Genomic DNA, 20,750 nt, shown 5'->3' on the forward strand with positions numbered 1-20,750 from the left:
TTTCTCCAAGACACCAAACTAAGAAAATCTTTGCGAAGCGAAGAGGCGTATTTTTGCCGTTATAAGAAAATGTTTACTTTCGCCCTTTCCACACACACTCACAAAAGCGCGCCCGCTGAAGAGCTGGGAAAAGTTTCTCCGGAGAGCAATTTCCAATAATTCCAACCACTCACCCTCAAATCGTCTGACTTTTGTGACTTTCGCGGTGGGTGGAAATACCAATAAAAATTCCCCAAATGTGTCCTCTCACCCATTGAGACCTTCCCTTTGATGCTCTCTCTCTCTCTCCCTCTCTCTTTGGGTAGATATTTAATTTAAATGCTCCGGCATTTGGGATGAATTAGTGGGGCTATTCCACTGAAAATGAGCAACAATAATGACGCCATTCCCGAGGCGGCACAATAAAAGTCAAGTCAAGAAGGCAATCAGAGGCATAACAGTTAGAGAAAAGTGGATTTGTTCCCTCTTCAGCAGTAAAAATCCATATCTGCCCACCTTTTGCATGCATTTTCCATTGTGAAATGCCCATATTCTTATCAAACCGCATGTATTAATTCATAAATACAATGACTTTCGCATTGCCTTTTGTGAAATTGATAACATTTTCCAACTTGTGTGTCGTGCACTGTGGATATTCATGGCGAATTAATAGGACAGAGTCACGCTCCAATGGTGAGGTTTTGAATCTAATCAATGAGTAAATGTGACAAATTACACCCTCTCGTGCCCACGTTGGCGCTTTTAACAGCTTAATTGGGAGTTTTAATAAAATTATGATAATAAAAGAGCGCTGAAATGAATTGAATTTAAATCACTTTATATTGATTTTGCCTTTAACCCTTTAATACCTCTGATATTCCAGCAATTTCTGCAGTGTGCAATTCGAAGTGGGAAAGTGTGCATCTGTGTGCAAATGTCGAAATGAAATGAAGACGCCATATTTCGAGGCGTCCGTCAGATAAGTCCATATTGGACGGGTCAAATATGCGATTATTGCGTGAAATCCGATTTGAGCGTGATTTGAATTTACAACCTCTGTCACGGAGAGAAGCTTCAAACTTCAACTCAATTGAATATTTAATAGGAAATGCTCCGCAGAATTGACCAAGTGGCGTCCTGAAGGACACACACGCGAGTACCAATTTCGCAGTGACACAGAAAGTTTGTTTCCGCGCGGATTTTGCTGTCCGCGCGAAAATATGCAGGTGCTCTTGAGAGAGCGAATGAATGATGAATAAACTCACGGAATTGCTTCAAAAACTATTATAGATGAAGCTCTGAAATGTGAGGTTATATGCTGATTAAACATATAGAGCTTTCTTTCCTTCGCGCGAATATCTTCCCATGCGCGACCAATTGCAATCTTCTCGCAACATGTAATCCACCCACCCTAGGAATTTTCCACTCTGGAACTCTGCTGAGAAAATGAAAAGTGTGAGCACACAAGGGCGGGATAACCCATAAAAATATGTGGATTAGTGTGGAGATTTGCGATTTCTGCCTGTCCCAAACCTCTGCCTGTACATTTTATTGGACAATTTTCCCAATTTCACGCACCAGCGCCTCCCTCTTCCCCTATCGCTGCACTTCAAGGTGCCCTTGCCATGGTGCAAAACTCCGACTTGGTGTAATTTACGACCGCCACCCCGCCTGGATAGAGTCTTCAGCGTGCGATAAATCAAAAATCGAGCAAATTCCTTCCCAGAGTTATTGCATTGTCTCGCTGAGGAACTTTTCTCACATGTATATAACTTCAGGTGAGAAATTATCATTTTACCTACAATGATAGTGTTCGGATAGATAGCAAAAAATCGCTTGGATAACACACGTGTCGGGATAACATGACTATTCCCGACATTTTTCCCTCACATTTTTGCAAATTAAGAAAAACCCTCCGAGGCGAGAAAATCATTTAAATTCCACTTGAACGGATTTCGCAAAACGGTGTGTCTCGACGGCCAGTAGTTGAAATTCGCATTATTGAAATGGAATAAATTACGCTAATTCGGCATTGTGACAAAACGGCCGGGGAGACTATTTAGAATAATTAGAGGTAGAGGGAATATACACCCCCCCCCCCTCCGCCCACATGAAATTGAAATACAATGAAATTTGCATTGAGTTAAAAATTAATGAAACTTTGCAGCGCGCGCCCGAAAGTATGCAAATGAGGTGCTCTAAGCCGAAATGCGACAACTTATTCAAATCTCTGTCGCTATTTCATGCTCGGCGCGATTCTTCATTCCAATTCACCCCCCATGAACTCTTGGCTACCAAAAAAAAACATCATTTTTAACGATAGGGTGTGGATTTTTTTTTTCATTGCAATTTGTGGGGTTGCATTGTCGCCTGAGGATATTTTTCCGTCTCTCAATTAACCTGAAATTGAAATCCAATATTCTACTGTGAAATGTCAATTTGACACTGACAGGATAGATTTTTGTCAAACTCAAAATAAACCGTCACTATCTGTGACACTTCTTTCGCCACTCATCATTTCAATAGTGAACGAATTTGCAATGCGAAATTCCATCCGTGTGCAACTTTTAATCCATTCAGAGCCACATGGCTTTCTGTGAATGCCTTAAAATATTCTTTTGACGACAGTTTATATCTCCACCACCCAGACTTGGGCGATGTATCTCAAACTGCCGCCTGTTTGTCCAAGTAATTTGAATAATTTGAGCACACACTGCGGATCCCCACCGGCTCCGCTCCTTTTTTCCTCCCTCCGGAGAAACTTTGCCAGTGACGCTGAAATTGTGTAGTGAATTACATTGAGATTTGTCATACGCAGCATCAGCGACAGGTGGTGAGTGTTTTTTATTCAACTTAATGTTTCCCATCTTTCCGCCAGTGTCCCAAACTTGTGCCGCCCCGCGCCATGGGTTTTATTTTTTTTAATACTCAAGGGGACACTTCAGCCGTGTTGGGGGAAAATTTAGTGGCACTACTTAAAAATTCATGGACTGCACACTCAGAGGGTGCTGAAAAATGTCTTGCTGTTCCGAAGAACCAATCAAGGCGATGCCACTGGGCGGGACACTTAAGTGGGCGGGACTTGGAAAAAATACTGCTAATAGTTCATTAAATGCAACTAAACCTCAAATAGATGGACTCTATCGTAAGAAAGCTGCCCACAATTGATTGCAATCGAGTTTATAACCACACACACTTTACTCAAAGCTTTCGGCAACTGAATTACCAACATTGCGCCTTCACTAACGAGTGGACAGAAGAGTCCAAAAGGGCTGAAAAGCCGTGTCGCCTGCCGTGCTGATGAGAAAAATAAACATTGGCCAAGTGGCCGAATTGGAAGGCGAAGTGTCGAATTAAGGATTTATCTGCAATGCGCCATGCCTTCCATCCTTCAGGGATTGGGAGAAAAATCACACGAAAGACTCCCCTAATTGGATTTCCACCGAGTGCGCGGTGTTGCATAGTTCTTGGGGCGAGTGTGAAATTTGTGTGCAATTTTGGCGCGTGAAAGGCATGATCGCCAATAAATCTCTCAAATAGCAATTAATTCATTTTGAAAACAACACTCTGAGGCAATTAATTAACTTCACAACCATTTTACGTCACTGGAGAACGGATTGGCGCTGACCAACCGTGCTCGGAAAATTTATAAAGTCCCTCTCGGTCGGTCGATGTGGATACAGAATTCGCCTCTCTTTTTGACATGATCCCGACGCGTCGTTTATTTCCACCCTTTTTCGCTGATTTTACTCCCCCAGCGAACATTTTGCCATTTTTCTTGATAGTGTGCTGACAAAAGTGACGAACAACGCTTGCACCTAACCTCAAACGGCATTGCAAAGATTGAGGTTAGGCAGTCAATTGTAATCATGTCTGGAGAATTAGGAGTATTAACCTCCCTCCAAGAGAGTAGACAGGAAAAAAAGAATTCTGTGACATTTTTAAGGGCAGCCCAGAACACATGGCTTTTGAAAAATTCCCCGAATTCCAGCTGACACTCAACCACATCGTATTTCATGGCTCATATTTAATTTCGGCCATTAATCAAATTCACCGGCAGCACGACATTTGTTCATTATTACTTCACAAGAGCTTTTGCATTTATGCTCCTCATGCAGATAGTTTAAAATCGCCGGGCTTTTTTTCCACCTCCTCCTCCTCCACGTCGCCCCAGAATTTTTCCAGCGTGTGACACTTTTCGGCGCAACAGAATGGGTGGAAAAAAGCTCTAAATTTTGCATGATTAAAAAAGTTTCACACACCCTCGCGAATGGCGGGCAAAATAAAAAATAATAATCAGAGAACACAAGTCACAACAATATTGTGTGAAAACCGCAGAAATTTTGTGCATTTTCCACCCTTCGGATGACATTTCTCGCTGTTCAAGCCACTTTTAATGGATGGAAAAGTGTGAAAATTCACTATAACCTCACTTTTATTGTCTTTTCCCCGCCTTTTCAATCTTGATTTGATGACTCTAACCTCGCAAAGAGCGGCAAAATAAGGAAATCTAACCTCAAAAATTGTCTGAAAAACTGCACAAAAATAATGTGTGAAGCGATATTATTGCGCGAATGGCTTTTAATTGAAGCGTCTGGGTGTGTGCTTGCGACTGAAGAGCCCTCAAAGTTCTTACGATTTCTGCTGATGAGTGGCGGTTTGCTTCATTCGCCGGATCAAATCACTCACAGTTGACTTCACACGCCTCACAATTAGACACCAGGCGAATTATTTATTCGCCATTTCTTCGGCTGCATTACAGACACGCCAAGCCTCGGCTGTATTTTGTAATTAAAATCCCCGCGCGCTAAGGAGCTTTTCTGGCGGAAAGGAATTTATTAACCGCCACCACCAAAAATTCATCACATCAAAATTGCATTTTTCCAGCATTTTTGAGAAACACTTGAAAATTCTCTCCGCAGCAGCAAAATTTAATGGGAAGCTCAAATGAATGCAGAGACAGGAAAAGGTTTTTTGGGTGTGGGAAAGTGGACAAATCCGGAGAGGATGATAGAAGCTCACTGTACTCTAATCCCGATGAAATATTTGCAAAAGTCGAAAGCTAAATAACTGTGCGACAAAAGGGGAAAATCATTGAGGAGTTTTGAGAATTTTTCTCTCTCTCTCTCTCTCTCTCTCTCTAAATAAATACAGATCTTTATTGTGAGTATTTCAATTAAACATACCATTGTTCTGTGGACGGAAAATTGCTCATTTGCTGTGGAATGTTTCGTGGAAAATCTACAAGAGGAAGAGAAGAAAAATAAATTGTACTTCAACTAACTTATTGATTCGCCCTTTATTCTATATTCATGCCTAATATTTTGCATTTCAACAGAATATGAAAGCATAAACTTTCGCCATGCCCCGAATTGGAGACCCTTTCAATTTCGCCACACGGATAAAAGGACATTAAAATGAAGCCCAAAGTAGTTGATTAACATTCATCATCAACTTTCCGCTGGGTGTTATTTCTATCAGTCAATGCTGCAATTTAATGAATTTCACACGGAATGAGGGAGAATTAACAATGAAATCCGCACAATTTTCACCACTTTCCTCACTCTTTCTCACTCTCTCGCTCGCGCGCAAAAGGCGAATTTTGCTTCACAAGTGCCAATAAAATATTCTCATTTGACTCCGAAGAAGCGCGTCTTGCGCGCCCCACAAGCAATGAGAGTCACTTTTCACGCTGTTAATTGTAAAGGGAAAAAGCCACTTTGGCTGTGTCTAATTGCAACCATTCCGAATACAATCACTTTTAATCGCACGCCATCTCTTCATCGCAAGAGGCGGAGTGGATCATTTTCTCAATTTTCGCCCAGATAAAAAATTATTTTACGATTTTCTCCTCTCACAGTGTGAGGGAAAATCAGAGGTGGAGAGAATATTTTGAATAGGCAGGGAAAAATTACAGGCGTAGGAAATTGCCAGGGCGACGATTAAAAAGGGGTGGTTGAAAAGGTGGGCAATGAAAAGGCGATAAGAGTTGAATGTAAGAAAATATGAGTATTTCTTGCACAATGACAATATTTTCCAAACGTCTTCCGAGAATATTACTGGAAAGCGAAGGTTTTTATTTTCTAATTTGCAGAATTTTTATCAAAAGAAATCGTTTAATCTTCCTAACATGGCAAGAGATTTCTGGTTAAAAATACTCTCAATACTTGGAAGGGTTGAATTTGGATTCGATTTGTAAAAATGTTCAACTCACCCCTAAAATTAACGATTCAAGACGACAGATAGATCGAAACATCTTCAACGTCCCTCAGTTTGTTGGAGTCGACACTCTCTCCGCACATTGGACAGGAGTTTGTGGCCTCAAACACTCTGATCATCGCCTCCTTGACACCCGGAAAGTCGCACTCTGGACACGCTGCGATGCCCTCGGCGACCAGATGCTGTCCCGTGGCGATGCAGATGGGCAAAGTGACTTTGCAGTGATGGCAAGTCGTCTCCATAGCCAGAAGTTGCACTCCACAAGCGGCGCACGGCGTCATCTCGAGCGTGGCCTCGTCCGAGAGCTCTTTAATCCCCTTGGGAGCCTTCCGGACAATTCCCTCCACCTTCCTAGAGTACTTCTCGTCAATCTGATTGCGGTGCTCAGGCCTCATGAGTGTGGAGGCGAAGGTGAAGGCTGAGGCTCTCAATCCAGCTCGCTGACACTCAATCACCGTCGAGGTGAGAATCGGGACGACATGCGAGGGAAACTGGGAGATGTTCGTAGCCACTTGCACCAGGAGTTTGGCCGCCTGCAGATGATCACCGAGTTGCACGTGAATCCGGACGAGAATGTAGCGATGAAGGAGAACCAGAGCGCCCCTCATGTCCGCCATGATGCTGAGATTGTTCCTCCGCAGTTCCTGATACATGGAGAAGAGGAGATTGTGGGCAGAACGATACTTCCCGGCAAGCTGCTCCTGATTAGCAATAATCACGGCTGCCTTCGCGGCCTCACGGAACTCCTTCTTCGCCATGTACAGCCGAAAGAGGAGTTTGGGGTCCTTCGGCACGCCATCCGTCTCGCCGAGGAGGAACTCAATGAGATGGGCAGTGAGCTGATCATCATTGGCTGAGGCTACGCAGTCTATGGCCAGGGAGAGAGCTATGTTCTCCTCATTGCTGAACGCCGAAGCCTTCAGAAGATGCTTCAGCGCCTTGGTGTACATTTTGGCCAGGAAGTAATACTTCCCACTCAGCAGAGTGTACTTCTCCGTCTCAAAGTGCTGCGCCAGGACCAGGAAATCATCCGGCCGCGCTCCGTCGTACTGCTCAAGAAGCTCCCCGAATTCCCTCACTTTGTTCCTCCGCTCAGCCAGTGAGAAAGCCTCCTGGACAGAGCCACACATGATCAGATACTGGATGGCAGACTCTGTGTCGCCGATCTGCTGGTAAAACCTCGCCAGCAACTTTGCAGACTCCACAGAGCGTGTCTCAAGGACGATTTCTGATGCCGCATGAGGATCACTGAGCTGTTCCAGGTAAATTCTCACCACACTGTCCAGATCTCCAGCTGCTGTGTAGCCTCGAATGGCGTCCTGGAACTTCCCATCAGCTTCCCTCGCCTTGGCGAACGCTGCATGAAGTTTCAGACTCGTCACTCTGCTCAGGAGCTCCTCAACTTTGCTCCAGTTCTTCAACTGAATGTACAGTCCACAGCAGGCATCCCAATTGCCCGCCTTCTCGAACAGCATCGCCGCATCCGACGTCTGACCAAGACTCGCCAGAGATTCTCCACAGTCATTCAGCAAGTGTTTCTCCTGCAGCTCCAGCGCCAATTGAATTCCCCTCCGGAAATCCCTGTTCTTGATCGAAGTCCTCGCAATTCCTGCCTTGCACAGACTCACGTGCTCCTGGGATTGCGCGCCACTCTTCAGTGCCCTCTCATAGTGGGCCAGAGCGGCAGCATGAGAGCCTCCAAACTCCAGCTGACCAGCGTATTCCCGCGCAATCGCAGGCACACTCTCGGGATCAATATTCTCAGCCAATGCCATCGCCTCTTCCCACTGCAGCAGATCCCTGCACAGCTCCAGAGCTTCTCGAGGAGCCGCACTCCTGGCAAAGTGCCTCTTAGCCTCGTCCGCCATGTCCAGGAGCTGAGCACACCTGCCAGCCAGGAAATTCTTATCCTCCACGCCCAGCAGCTCTTCCAGCGCAAACACCACAGCTGGACAGGAGATCTTCCTGAAGACTCTCATGGCGAAGGCCACTTCCAGGTCCGCCAGAGCCGCTCTGGCCAATCGCAACCACTGCTCGCGATCGTTCAACTCAGAGCAGATGTCCCAGGCTGCGGGGAACTTCCTGAGCGCCAGCACGTTTTCCAGGCGATCCTCCGCCTCGGGCGCCACACGATGGGTGTTCAGGGTGAGAGTGGTTAGACTTCCTCCAGTCACGCCCAGATTCAGCTCCCCATCGAAGAGCAGAAGCGGCGTCTGATCAGCCAAGAGACGCGTTTCGCCCACCTTCACAACATGAGCCTTCGACACTGAGTGTCTCACGTGAACGTAAGTCACAGCCAGCTTGTTGCCGCACGCCACAAACACCTGTCCCTGCAGACAATCCCACAAGACAGCCGAGCATTGCTTCGGGAAGTCCGGAATGGGGAGCATTTCTTCTGTCATGGGCGCATAGACAAATCCCGCGTCGTGATCGTCAATGGCAATCACTCGCGTTCCATCAGCGTCCGCTGAGAGACTCCTCACGCCCACGGCGTGTCTGAAGATCATCGATCTGTCCCACTGTTCCAGTGAGAAGTGCACAATCGCCCCCAGATCAGTCGCAAAGGCGAAGAAGTCACCCGCCAAGCAGATGCTGGTGATCACCGCGTCCTCCATCCCAGTCACGTCCTCGGGAAACTGTCTGGGATCTCTGCGCTCTGTGCCCTCACTTGGCGTGCTCTCGATCGGATGCAGCATCGCATGACGTCCACACAGCACAGCACAGAACTCCGCAGTCAGGCGCACCTCCTTCACCTCCGACATGTACTCTCTGTCGCCCAGCAAGAGCGCGCCATCGCGCAGAGATCTGCCCAAATCGTAGAACCACACGTGATTGTTCATGCCGCAGACGAGATGCTGTGGCCCCAGGCCGATGAACGAGGGCTCCACCTCGAGGCTCACCACAGCCGGCGTGGATCTGATCCTCTCTGGGTTGCAGCTGAAGATCGTCACCTCGGCCAGGCTGCTCAGCAGCGCCACTCGCGGAGCACACACGGCGCTGAGCGAGTGCAGCTGCGTCACGAAGACACACAAGCCGCCCTGGGCAGTGGCCGTGGCCAGCAGCTGACCATCGGCACTCCAATCAATCCCGCGCGCTGCCGTGTGATCGGGCAACTGAAGGATCTTGGCAGTCTCCTGCAAATTGCTCATGGCGTGCACTTTGATGCTGTTGTCGCCACAAGAAGCCACCATTCGCAGAGCAGAACTCACCGCCAGTCCAGTCAGCGTATCTCTGTGGTTCTTCACCTGCCACAGCTCCTGACCCACCTCTCTGGGATGCGTGGAAATGGCCACGACGTGTCCCAGAGAGAAGCCCAGCAGAATGTATCCATCGCCAAACCACTTGTGCTGCAGCAGCGATCCGTAGCGCTGCTGAAATCCCAGTTCCGTCGGCGAGTCCGGTTCGGGCAGATGGTACAAGTACAGTGTCCTCTTGCCCAGGATCACGCTGATTGTGTTCTCTCCTGGCAAACGCTCGTCCGTCTTCATCTCGGCAAAGTGCATATCGCTGGGCAGATCGCGCAGCTGCACGACTCTCAGCGAATCTCCCTCGTCGTTGCTTAGCGACAGTGTCTTGTCGTCACTGCCCAGGCCCAGAATGTTCTCCTTGCTCCACACGCCGCACGAGATGCGTTTCGAGTGTTTTCCCAGCACTGGAATCCGGCGTGTTGTCTGATTGTTGTAGATCGCCAAGTTGCCTCTGGTTGTGCCCACGGCCACAACCTGGCCCTGCTTCGCCCACATGATGCAGGTGGGTGTGTCTCTGAGCCCAATGTCCACCAGCTGCTTCTTCTGCGTGTTGGCGTCCCACAAGAGGAGCTGCGAAGTGCCCAAGCAAATCGCTCCCAGGACGTCTCCATCGGCGTCCCAGCCGAAGCCACAGCACAGCCCCTGAAGCACTATCCGGTGTTGCATCTGTCCCTGCCGATTGAAGATTGCAATTGTGCTGTCACTGCCCGTGGTGGCCAGGAGAACACCAGAACCGCCTGAAGAGCACAAAACTTCAATTCTCGCCTACATTTCTCACTCTTCCCCACTCACCCGTCTGCCAGACGAAGTAGAGATCCCCCTGTCCATGAGGATCCTCATGCCTGAAGATCACTTTATCACTAGTCATGGTTTTTTCACTGGAAAACTCCACAAACCACTTTCATCGTGCCTGTTTGTTTACTTCCTTGACGTTTCCATGGGAACCGACTCGCCGCTAGTGCCCTCTTGCAGATCTTCTGGCAAACAGACGCCGCGATATACGCAGCCCAGAGACGAAAAACGTAAACAATGGCGTACAACTTTCTGGATTCCTCGCCTTTTGCCGCGATTCCCATTGAATTCTCCGACAATGAGACTCCCTTCGATCTCACCATGGAGGACAAGTACCGCGAGTGCTGTCGCGTGTTCCAGAAAAAGTGCCGCGAGGTGCAGAAGGAAAATGAGAGGCTCGTGACGAGATTGTATCGCATGAAGAGAATGTCAAAGCGAGCAGAAAAGGACGTGACACTCGTGATGGGGCGCTTAGACAGACACAATCCCGCTTGGAGACTTGAGCCCCCACCACCGCCTCTCTTTCCCCAGTCTGAGGACATTAATACGTCAAAGAAGAGGCGAAAATCAGGTGAGAAAGTCTTCAGGAATACAATTTTGGCTGAATTCTCATGATTTAATGTTGCTTTTCCAGTCCGGAAGCCCACCGGGAAAAGCGGAAAGGCCAAGGAGGAACTCCATGGCACCTTACCAACTGCCCAGACGTCCGGCCTATCCGGAAAAGGTGAACCCAAGACCAGAAAGCGTGATCCAAATGCACCGAAGAAGCCTCCGAACGCCTTCTTCCAGTACTGCCAAGAGCAGAGATCCATTGTCCTGGACGAGATCGCCACCAGGCTTCCGGGAGAGCCTGAGCCCAGCAAGCAGGAGCTGACCAGACAGCTGGCTCAGCGCTGGCGACAGATGGGCAACTCTGACAAGCAGATTTACGTGGACAGATACGAGAACTCGAAGCGGAAGTACAACCAGGACATGCTGTTCTACCGGATGGACGCCCAGGGCGACGGCGCCGGACACTCAGGGGTGGGGAAGTAAAAGTCCAGCACATCTAAATGTCACATTAAGTGTTGTATTGTCTATATTTTGCCATTAAAGATCAATTAAAACATGCACTATCATTCAACATTTTTACTCCATACAATCGATAATCCTGGCTTGCATAATATTGTGACTTATCCTCTGACTTAACGCGAATCCGCCGAACTAAAACCACGCTCTTCTTCCTCTTCTTTTACCCGTTTTACACCCGACGCACGGCCAAACTAAAGGAATAGGACGAGAAGACGAAAAACCATCGACAATCTTCTTATTTTTCTTGCCTCTCTCTCTCTCTCTCTTTTGGATGCGTTTTTCTGTCGATAGTTTTTTTTCCTACACGAAAATATAACAAATCTCTGAATAAAATAAAATAATAAAAACGCTCAAATGTAACAAAAAAAAAGAGACACAAAAAGTTAGACTTCCTTCTCTCTCGCGCGCGCGCGGCGCCTTTTTGCGACGCAATCATTATCATAAATAATAATACAAATTCCGTTGGAGATTCAATCTTCAGGAGATTCTCTTCACGTCTCGCCTAATACTTCGCGTGCTCGCGGCGCGCCTAGCGCATGTAGGGATAGTCGACGTCCGTCTGCGGGGCGTAGGTCTCCTTGATGGCCTGCGCCGAGGTCCAGCGGAGAACATAGTGCGGCCCGCCAGCCTTGTCGTTGGTGCCTGAAACATGTGCGAAACAGCTCGATAAGCAACTACATTCATTTTCTTTATCAATTTGTGCTCTCTGCTTGGCCTTCTCTAAAAACTTCAAAGTAACTTCTTTCCCATTGGGACTGAAGAGGGTTAAAGAGATGTAATTCAAGTTTTCCAACTCTGTTTGCGTGCCATTCAGTGCTTCTTCCGGCACTCAAAGTATAATAATAATTGTCAAAAACATCACGAACACACTCATTGAGAATTGAGACTTGTTTCTGCACTTGCCTGACATTCTGCCACCGCCGAAGGGCTGCTGACCCACCACGGATCCCGTGGACTTGTCGTTAATGTAGAAGTTGCCCGCTGACATCTTGAACGCCTCGAGGGCGCGACGCAGGAAGGATCTGCAAGAAGCCCAGTCATTATGTCCCACTCTAATCCCCAGCGCCACGTGCAATCACACTCACTCGTCCTGGGCGAAAACGGCTCCCGTGAGAGCAAACTTGGTGGCCTGCGTAACTTCGTCCACGACCGCGTCCAGCGTCTTGTCCTCGTACACGTAAACCGTGAGCACGGGCCCGAAGATCTCCTCCGTCATGATGCGGTCGCGCGGATCCGTGGTCTCCACGATTGTGGGCTGGATGAAGTAGCCCTTGCTGTCGTCGCACTTGCCGCCGGCCACGATGCTCAGCGCCGGCGACTTGCGCGCGTGCTCAATGTAGCCGCTGATGCGCTTGTACGCCGCCGCGTCAATCACGGCACCAGCGAAGGTGCTGAAGTCCGTGGGATCGCCAATCTTCAGCTTCTTCACGCCCTCCACGAGCCCCTCACGCACGCCGTCCCACAGTGAGCGCGGCACGTACAGGCGGCTGCAGGCGGAACACTTCTGGCCGCAGAATTCGAATGATGAGCGTAGCGTTCCCGCCACGACGGACTCCACGTGAGCGCTGGGATGCACGAAGTGGAAGTTCTTGCCGCCACACTCGCCGATCAGACGCGGGAAGTTCACATAGCGATCGAGATTCTTCGCCACGGCGCGCCAGAGCCACTGGAACGTCCTGCAAAGGAGAGAATTCTTGCCCACAGAGCGCCAATGGGAGCCATTTGTTACTCACGGCACGGATCCTGTGAAATTGATGCCCGCCAAGTGCGGAGACGCCGTGATGGTGGCCCCAAATGTGGGCCCATCCGCCGGCACGAAGTTCACGACGCCCGGCGGCACGCCGGCCTCAGTCATGATGCGGTAAATGTGCCAATTGGACAGCAGAGCCGTGTCGCTGGGCTTCCACAGCACCGAATTCCCGGCCAGCGCCGGCGTGTAGGCCAGATTGCCGCCGATGGCGGTGAAATTGAATGGACTCACGGCGGCCACGAAGCCGTCAATGCCGCGGAAGCGCTGCGTGTTGCGCGTCACGGCGGGATCTGGGCTGATGGGCTGCAAAAGTGATCAATGTGCAGTGACGTAGTGAGCAGAAAAACAGCTAATTTAGCAAAAAAAATAACGTAAAATTGTGGAATTTTTCCCAGCAAACCAGAAATCACGATCTCGCTCGGAGACTAAAATAAAGCCAAAAAACCCCACTTGAGGAGTCAGAAAGTGTTGCGAAAGACACGCGAGGAAATCGCTGAGCCGTTATTTTTGCGTCTATTTAAAGACCGCGCGCGACTACGCCGCTGACGCTCACCTGATACTTGGCCGCCTCCTTGAGGAAGAAGGCGTTGAGGCGGATGAAATCCACCAGTTCGGCCGCGGAGTCGATCTCCGCCTGGATGGCGGTCTTGGACTGCCCCAGCATCGTGGCGGCGTTGAGGCGCGCACGCCACTCGCCGGCCATGAGCTTGGCCGCGCGCTCCCAAATGTCCAGACGTTCGGACAGCGGCCGGCGGTCCCACTCGCGCTGCGCCTTCGTCGCCACGTCGATGGCGCGCTGGATGACGGGAGCGTCGGCGTAGTAGAACTTGGCCAGGCGCTTGCCGTGGTCGTGCGGCATCACCTGGTAGCGCACGTCCTTCGTGCGGATCTCCTCGCCGCCCACCACGATGGGCACGTCCTGGCACTCCGCCGCCGCGGCCTGCAGCGCCGCCTGCAGCTGCTGGCGCTCCGGGGAGCCGCTGAGGTAGCCCAGCACGGGCTCATTGCGGGCCGGGAAGTCGGGCAGCTGCTCCACTCCCACCACCGAGGACGCCCACCTGCGCTGGCAGCTCCATCTGCAACGGCACCACTCGGTACTTTTCCACTTACGCAACACCCCCGGGGCCCACTCACCTCGCGCGCACCGTCGCGCTCACTGTCTGCGTGCACCGAATCATGCTCGTGTCACTATTGCGAGGGCCTGAACGGGCTCCTCACTCTCCCAATGCCTTGCCTGGTACTTTTCCACAACGCAAACTTGATGTTTCTCACCCCTTTTTTCCTCTCGCGATATTTATCTGCCGATATTTATCGTGCGCCGAGGATATCGTCGCTTGACTCACCGATTCTGCACTCTCCGATATCACCAATTTTTGCCACTTACTTCGCTCGCTTCTGTTCCACTGACGATTTCCAAAAAGCGCAGTGGAGAAGTAATTATTGAGCCAAAAATAGCACAAACAGGCAAAAAATTCCTGCAATATCTGAGACTGCTGCTTCAGTTCAATGCCGGGCAAATACTAAAAAATACACCTCAGAAGCTGAATATTTCCATATCGTGTTTCAATTCTTCACAATCGAAGCTTTCACACTCCCAAAAACAAACCTGCAATCTGTATTTGTGCCTCGACAAAATATTCCACAACGGAAAAAAACAATGGAAAAATGTCTTATAAATGGAATTATAAGAAGATAAAGATTTTTTTATTGTGAAACATTGCAGAAATAAGAGCTCTCTGTCAAGATAGGTTGATTTAAAACAAAATTTCACTTGCAAAACGCCCGAGAACCATCGAAACACTGCTATTTACAGTTGCGTCTATCTAAGCAACAAGATATCTCTTGTCTCTTGATTGAAAGATAAGCTTTCTCCACCCAGAAAAAGTTTTCTGTTCCCATGGAAGCCGAAAAAGTGGCGAAAACTGCAAAAAACCGAACTAAAACACAAGTGAAGGCAGTAAGGGATGTTTTTACAACGGAACAAGGCAACAAACAGCACAAAACTAATGCGAAAAAGTTCTGAATTCCTGAGGGAAGTGAAATTAACTCAGCATTGGGAGAATTCTACTCAAAATTGTTTAAAAATAATGCTATAACATTGCGAGACCGACGAGAAAGATAAAGAAGAGATAAAGCCATTCAGAGACTTGTTTGGAGATTAATTTTCTGTGTGCAAAAGATGCAAAATGAAAGCAACATTGTTATTCAATTTCTCACGTGTTATAATGATTTTTTTACAATAATTCAGTAGCTTTCAAGTATTCCAATGTTTTTGTGGTTTTATCGCTTTTATCAACATGAAACCAATTCTTCCTGTGCCTAAATATAGCGTTCTTGTTGAGAGGTTAAGATAAAAACCACCCTTTGGCGCGACCCCTTGAAGTAGTCAAAATACGGGAAAATTACTGCAACTTCTGAAGCATCACGCGATAATCGCCAAGTGACATTTGCAATTTGAGTGTCCCTATGGAGAACGGATTCCACGATCCGAAATCGTCCATGGAATATCTTCCACTTTTGTTCCTATAATAGGAATAAAATCCTCGGAATTCCAAGCTATCCTCCATGGATAAATTCCACTTTATTCCAAGCAAGATACCATGGTATAATTCCATACATATTCCTTTTGGCCATCCATGGATATTAGAATGGAACATTTTCCATGGTGCTAAATCCGCGGAATATCCATGGGTTTTCCACGGAATAATTCGCTCTTTGCACGTCCCCACGCGATTACGTCAGTCTTGTGAAATTCTTCTCATAGGAAAGAACGCGTAAGTATTTTCTGTACTTTTCAGTACTAAAACCTTAAGTTTTTAATGGTAAACACTCTAAGTTTGGTGATATTTCCAGGAAAAGTGCTGAATGTATGCGATGGAGACGGCACAGGGACCCCACAGTCAGAGAAGACTCGAGGTTTCCGGACAACGTCAAAGTAGGAGAAACAACTAATGTAAGTATGGAATTACCGAAACATAAGAGATATATCCTGTTTTCTATACTGAACATGTCTTTTTTACAGGAAAATAGGATGCGGAAAAGCGGTTACCGGAGGATCTACTTATCCGACAGAGTGTGACTCATGACAAGGTAAAAAATGTTCTTCATGTTCTCGAATTCCTATGGCGAAAATCCATGGAACATCCTATAAATAACCATGGAAGATTTCCATGCTAGAATTTCATCCATGGTGAATCCCTTGGAACTCCGTGGATCAGCAAGGAAAATCCTTGGAATTCAGCATGGAAGATTCCATGCTGAATTCCATAGGAATTTAGCTAGGATGATTTTCCATGGATTATTTCCCACATTGCTTCCAAATTTTCCATGGTGACTTTTCCCATATATGGACGATTTCCATTGTGATTCCATTGACCAATCCAAGGACGATTACAAGGAATACCATGGAGGGAATACCATGCAAATATACGATCAGTAATTTGTGTATTCTATTTTCCAGCATTTCTCAAACATATCCGGACCGGTGCGAGAAGACATCAAAGAGCATCTCGACATCCGGCGACCACGGTAGCAGTCGTCTAGAAGAGTAGCAGTCCCTGGGAAGCGGCATAGCAGCCACCAAGGCAACGCGTCATAAAAATTTGATACACATTTGTAAGCTTGATAGTTAATATTTAATAAATACAAATCCAAATATAAATGAGTCTTTTTTTTGGATATTTTGGGGCGGAGCGCCGGGAATTTCTGGGAGAAATTTCACACATTGGAATTTCCTCCATGGTATTCCTTGTAATCGTCCTTGGATTGGTCAATGGAATCACAATGGAAATCTTCCATATATGGGAAAAGTCACCATGGAAAATTTGGAAGCAATGTGGGAAAAAATCCATGGAAAATCATCCTAGCTAAATTCCTATGGAATTCAGCATGGAATCTTCCATGCTGAATCCAAGGATTTTCCTTGTTGATCCACGGAGTTCCAAGGAATTTTCCATGGATGCTATTACGCGGATTGCATGGAAATCGTCCATGGTTATCCATTGGATATTCCACGGATTTTCGCCATAGGGTGTGTCAAAATATTTTCGCCTAAAGGATTTTCACGCGAATTTTCCACAATCTCCCCACGACCCACACACTGCCCAGCTGCAACAGTACAAATCCCTCAGTGAACATGTCCAGGAGAGCACAGGAGGCGTGATGGAGACTCGCGTGCATCCTTCCAGTCGCAATGAGTGACATGAAGGTGGAGGAAAATCGCCTCCGGACGTTCTCGCGCTGGCCCAGCGACGCCCCCGTGAGTCCCGAGAGGATCGCCAAGGCGGGCTTCTTCGCCACGGGCAGCGACCTGGAGGTGCAGTGTGCCTGGTGCGAGAAGAAGATCGCGGCGTGGGAATATGGAGATCAAGTGATCGCACGACATCGTCGCCTGGATCCGCTGTGTCGCTTCGTGATCAATCCCACCGAGTCGGGCAATGTGCCCAGGGCCTCGGGCAGTTCCCAGGCCACCGGCGTGGACGACTGGAAGAACGAGGAGACGCGCCTGCGGAGCTTCTCGCGCTGGCCCGTGACCTTCGTCAGTCCGGCGGCGCTGGCCAAGGCGGGATTCTACTTCTTCAACCTGGAGGATCGCGTGCGGTGCGCCTGGTGTCAGGGTGTTGTCGGCCAGTGGGAGGAGGGCGACGATCCCTTCACCGTGCACCAACGCTTCTTCCCCACATGCCCCCGGGCAGTTCTGGGGCCGAACATTGACATTCCCGCCGGCGAGAGGATCTCCGAACTGGGCATTCAGGCCACACGACCCCCGAAGATGCCCAAGTACGCCTCCCTGGACGCCCGACTGAGGACCTTCGCCGCCTGGCCGGTGGCCGAAGTGCAGCGCGGCGAGATCTTGGCGCAGGCGGGCTTCTACTATCAGGGCAATCAAGACCAGGTGCGCTGCTTCCAGTGCGATGGCGGACTCAAGTGCTGGCTACCGGACGACGACGCGTGGTGTGAGCACGCCAAGTGGTTCCCCAAATGCCAGTTCGTGCAGCTGATGAAGGGCCAGGCGTACATCGAGGCCATCCAGCGCTCCTCGGCGTCCCAGAAGCAAGAGTCCAGCGCCCGCACGGGCCGCCCAGAGCCCACGATGACCCTGGACGAGGCCATGGCCACGGAGCCCGTGCGCCAGACGCTGCGCATGGGTCTGCACGAGGGACGCATCCGGGCGGCCACGAAGCAGCAGCTGGAGCACCGCGGACGTCCCTTCGACACCGCCGACGATCTCGTGCGCGCCGTCCTGGGCGGACAGGTGTTCAACGAGGTGGACCTGGACGAAGTGGAGCCGCCCGAGGGCTCCAATGTGATCGTGCGACGCGTGTCAGACATCATTGGCTTCCTGGTGAACAGCACAACGCACAGGATGAGCACGGAAGCGCCACCAGCCGCCCAGGAGATGGCCCCACCATCGTCACCAGATGCGCCCGAAGTACCCAAGGACGCCCAGAGTCTCGAGGAGGAGAATCGGAAGCTGAAGGATGCTCGACTGTGCAAAATCTGCATGGATGAAGAGATTTCCATCGTTTTCTTGCCCTGTGCGCATCTCGGTGAGTTCTTCCTGCCTCTTCTTTTGAACTCTTCTCGTCTCATTCCCCCCCCTTGTCACTCTTTCCAGCGAGTTGCGGCCAATGCGCTTCTGGAGTGTCTCACTGTCCACTCTGCAGATCTGTTATCAACGGACGCGTCCGCATTTTCCTGTCGTAAAGTGGACTAAATCCAGCATAAATGTTTCTTGGATATACGATGTAATATTTCTTGTTTCCTGTAACTTAAAAAAAAAACAACAACAACAACATAGTGAATTACATTTATGACACCAGAGAAGCTCCGCCCACTCACAAGTCCCGCCCATTTGTTTACCAACACGCTGAACAGTGGCTGTAGAACCACTTTTGCGGCCCCGAAACGTCCTCAAGTGAAGACTGTGTAATTATTCTAATTTTATCAACGACGGCCGCGACCTTCCTCAATCGTCATCTGTGTTCTGCTGTGCTCCGATAACACGTCACAAGACTCAATGATGCAATAATTCCGCCAAATGCCAGTCAGTGTGAAAAGTGTCTCAGAAGCACACGAACCGTGGTGGTTCTAATTGGCAACAGAAATCTTCATTTTATCTCACCTGAAACTCACTCTATCTCGCTTATCAGCCAACTAGCGCGACTGAGTGGAAAGACAGTGGTAATCAATGTAAATAGTTTAAAGACTTTTATAGGCAAGAAAATCCGTCGCTTAATTAGGAGGAAAAATGCTTTACGTAATCAAGAAAGAGAGAGAATCAGTTGTATTTCGTGAGTGCACGAGATTTGGCGTTGGTGATAAAGTGCAGAGAAAGTGAGTGATCTCGCGAACTGTGTCAATTGCTCAAGATTCCCCAACGGACTCTTCCTCCTGATAAGCTGAGCGCGGCTGATCAACTTGGAAATTGCAGTGAGTATTCATTCATGACCCAAAAATAGCATCGAGGAAGTATTTTGGGCACGAAAATGGATTGCTAACTCATGTAAGCGCATGCAAGACAGTCGCGGCCAGAGAAATAAGCCCAATACATTTTTAGGCACATCACTTGTGGTGGATTTATTCCACTGGCAACAACTGTAATTTCAATAAATGCCCTTCTCAGAACTTTCACGGCGATCTTTCGTGAGAATATGGACTTTGTGATCGGCGGCGCAGCTGCCTGTTCGGCAGGCATCTTCACGAATCCCTTGGATCTGATCAAGACGCGTCAGCAGCTGCACGGCGAGCTGGACAGGGCGAAGCCCAGAGGTCATCAGAATCCCTACAGGAACATCTTCACATCCGTGCGCACGATAGTGAAGACTGACGGCATTCTGGGCCTTCAGAAGGGCCTCGCGCCGGCGCTGGGCTTCCAGCTGGTGATGAACAGCACCAGGTGAGCTCCTGATGTCCACACAATCGCTCCAGCTTGACATCCCTCTTCTCAAAGACTAGGCCTCTATGACACCTTCGACAAGCTGGGCTGGACGCGCGGCAAGAGTGGTCATCACTCGCCCTTCCTGCTGGTCTTCTGGGGAGGCTTCAGCGGAGCCACGGGATCAGTCCTGGCCACGCCTCTGTACCTGGTGAAGACGCAGATCCAGGCGATGTCGTCGGGAGACGCGGCCGTTGGACATCAGCATCAGCACAGAGGCATGCTGGACGCTTTCCGGACAATCTACAAAGACAGCGGTGTCGCGGGACTCTGGCGGGGATCTGTGGCCATCCTCTGTCGAACGGCTGTCGGATCCTCCGTCCAGCTGTCCACCTTCACAGCCTGCAAAGACTTCTGCCACAAATACGAGGTGGAAAATTGCCAGTGAGAAAATGCCGCTGAAATAGCAAATTGACACCGATGTTTTCTTGCAGATCTTCCACAATAGCGTCTTCCTGACGGCATGCAGCGCCAGTGTGGTCAGTGGCTTCCTCATGGTGTGCTGCATGACGCCGCTGGACGTCATCTCGACGCGCCTCTTCAACCAGGGCGTGGACGAAAAGGGCCGAGGACTGCTGTATCGCAACATCTTCGACTGCTTCCTCAAGACATTCAAGTGCGAAGGCCTCCGAGGACTGTACAAGGGCTTCCGGCCGATGTTCTACCGCGCTGCGCCGCACACAATTCTCAATCTCACGTTCTGGGACATGTTCAAGAAGTGGAAAGGACTCTATTTCTCACTAGATTGATGTAT

General features: G+C 49.2%; 5 protein-coding genes and 1 long non-coding RNA gene across 7 annotated transcripts; 4 read left to right on the forward strand and 2 right to left on the reverse strand.

Moving 5' to 3' along the window:
• Positions 1-5,107: 5,107 nt before the first annotated feature.
• On the reverse strand, positions 5,108-10,353 carry LOC132266019 (WD repeat-containing protein 19). The gene is made up of 3 exons (XM_059766843.1): positions 10,239-10,353; positions 6,194-10,183; positions 5,108-5,220 (listed from the first exon to the last, which is right to left on the reverse strand). The coding sequence occupies exons 1-2, from the start codon at positions 10,312-10,314 to the stop codon at positions 6,210-6,212; spliced, it is 4,050 nt and encodes a 1,349-aa protein (XP_059622826.1). The 5' UTR covers positions 10,315-10,353; the 3' UTR covers positions 5,108-5,220; positions 6,194-6,209.
• A 101-nt stretch (positions 10,354-10,454) lies between these two features.
• LOC132265829 (high mobility group protein B1) lies at positions 10,455-11,679 on the forward strand. Its single transcript, XM_059766612.1, has 2 exons — positions 10,455-10,809; positions 10,873-11,679. Exons 1-2 carry the CDS (start codon positions 10,476-10,478, stop codon positions 11,271-11,273), a joined length of 735 nt encoding a protein of 244 aa, XP_059622595.1. The 5' UTR covers positions 10,455-10,475; the 3' UTR covers positions 11,274-11,679.
• LOC132265828 (delta-1-pyrroline-5-carboxylate dehydrogenase, mitochondrial) lies at positions 11,286-15,094 on the reverse strand. Its single transcript, XM_059766611.1, has 6 exons — positions 14,194-15,094; positions 13,613-14,135; positions 13,043-13,362; positions 12,395-12,985; positions 12,213-12,331; positions 11,286-11,951 (listed from the first exon to the last, which is right to left on the reverse strand). Exons 1-6 carry the CDS (start codon positions 14,235-14,237, stop codon positions 11,839-11,841), a joined length of 1,710 nt encoding a protein of 569 aa, XP_059622594.1. The 5' UTR covers positions 14,238-15,094; the 3' UTR covers positions 11,286-11,838.
• A 433-nt stretch (positions 15,095-15,527) lies between these two features.
• Positions 15,528-16,812, forward strand: LOC132265831 (uncharacterized). The gene is made up of 4 exons (XR_009468595.1): positions 15,528-15,833; positions 15,913-16,012; positions 16,082-16,149; positions 16,520-16,812. It is a non-coding gene; the product is annotated as an uncharacterized LOC132265831 (long non-coding RNA).
• Positions 16,813-17,084: 272 nt separating this feature from the next.
• Positions 17,085-18,909, forward strand: LOC132255615 (death-associated inhibitor of apoptosis 2). The gene is made up of 2 exons (XM_059751716.1): positions 17,085-18,608; positions 18,677-18,909. The coding sequence occupies exons 1-2, from the start codon at positions 17,252-17,254 to the stop codon at positions 18,763-18,765; spliced, it is 1,446 nt and encodes a 481-aa protein (XP_059607699.1). The 5' UTR covers positions 17,085-17,251; the 3' UTR covers positions 18,766-18,909.
• An 11-nt stretch (positions 18,910-18,920) lies between these two features.
• On the forward strand, positions 18,921-20,745 carry LOC132255620 (solute carrier family 25 member 35-like). Of its 2 annotated transcripts, none has more exons than XM_059751720.1 (4): positions 18,921-19,564; positions 19,619-19,957; positions 20,012-20,366; positions 20,431-20,745. In XM_059751720.1, coding segments are annotated over exons 1-4 (1,011 nt in total). In that variant the 5' UTR covers positions 18,921-19,562. The 2 variants fall into 2 exon arrangements, with proteins under 2 accessions (XP_059607703.1, XP_059607705.1); XM_059751722.1 differs by having other exon boundaries at positions 18,924-19,491; positions 19,685-19,957.
• Positions 20,746-20,750: the final 5 nt, after the last annotated feature.

The sequence above is a fragment of the Phlebotomus argentipes genome, unplaced genomic scaffold (genome assembly GCF_947086385.1).
Source record: "Phlebotomus argentipes unplaced genomic scaffold, Phlebotomus argentipes genome assembly contig_5, whole genome shotgun sequence".
NCBI lineage: Eukaryota > Metazoa > Arthropoda > Insecta > Diptera > Psychodidae > Phlebotomus > Phlebotomus argentipes.

Bases quoted from the DNA above. Each gene is read 5' to 3' on its own strand.
- LOC132255615 (XM_059751716.1), top strand. From the start codon at position 17,252: ATGAGTGACATGAAGGTGGAGGAAAATCGCCTCCGGACGTTCTCGCGC. The intron at 18,609-18,676 runs GTGAGTTCTTCC...CACTCTTTCCAG, and splicing joins CTTGCCCTGTGCGCATCTCG to CGAGTTGCGGCCAATGCGCT.
- LOC132266019 (XM_059766843.1), bottom strand. From the start codon at position 10,314: ATGACTAGTGATAAAGTGATCTTCAGGCATGAGGATCCTCATGGACAG. The intron at 10,184-10,238 runs GTGAGTGGGGAA...TGTGCTCTTCAG, and splicing joins CTACTTCGTCTGGCAGACGG to GCGGTTCTGGTGTTCTCCTG.
- LOC132255620 (XM_059751720.1), top strand. The intron at 19,958-20,011 runs GTGAGCTCCTGA...CTCTTCTCAAAG, and splicing joins CTGGTGATGAACAGCACCAG to ACTAGGCCTCTATGACACCT. The intron at 20,367-20,430 runs GTGGAAAATTGC...GTTTTCTTGCAG, and splicing joins ACTTCTGCCACAAATACGAG to ATCTTCCACAATAGCGTCTT.
- LOC132265828 (XM_059766611.1), bottom strand. From the start codon at position 14,237: ATGATTCGGTGCACGCAGACAGTGAGCGCGACGGTGCGCGCGAG. The intron at 14,136-14,193 runs GTGAGTGGGCCC...GTGCCGTTGCAG, and splicing joins AGCGCGACGGTGCGCGCGAG to ATGGAGCTGCCAGCGCAGGT. The intron at 12,986-13,042 runs GTGAGTAACAAA...TCTCCTTTGCAG, and splicing joins AATTTCACAGGATCCGTGCC to GACGTTCCAGTGGCTCTGGC.
- LOC132265829 (XM_059766612.1), top strand. From the start codon at position 10,476: ATGGCGTACAACTTTCTGGATTCCTCGCCTTTTGCCGCGATTCCCATT. The intron at 10,810-10,872 runs GTGAGAAAGTCT...TTGCTTTTCCAG, and splicing joins AAAGAAGAGGCGAAAATCAG to TCCGGAAGCCCACCGGGAAA.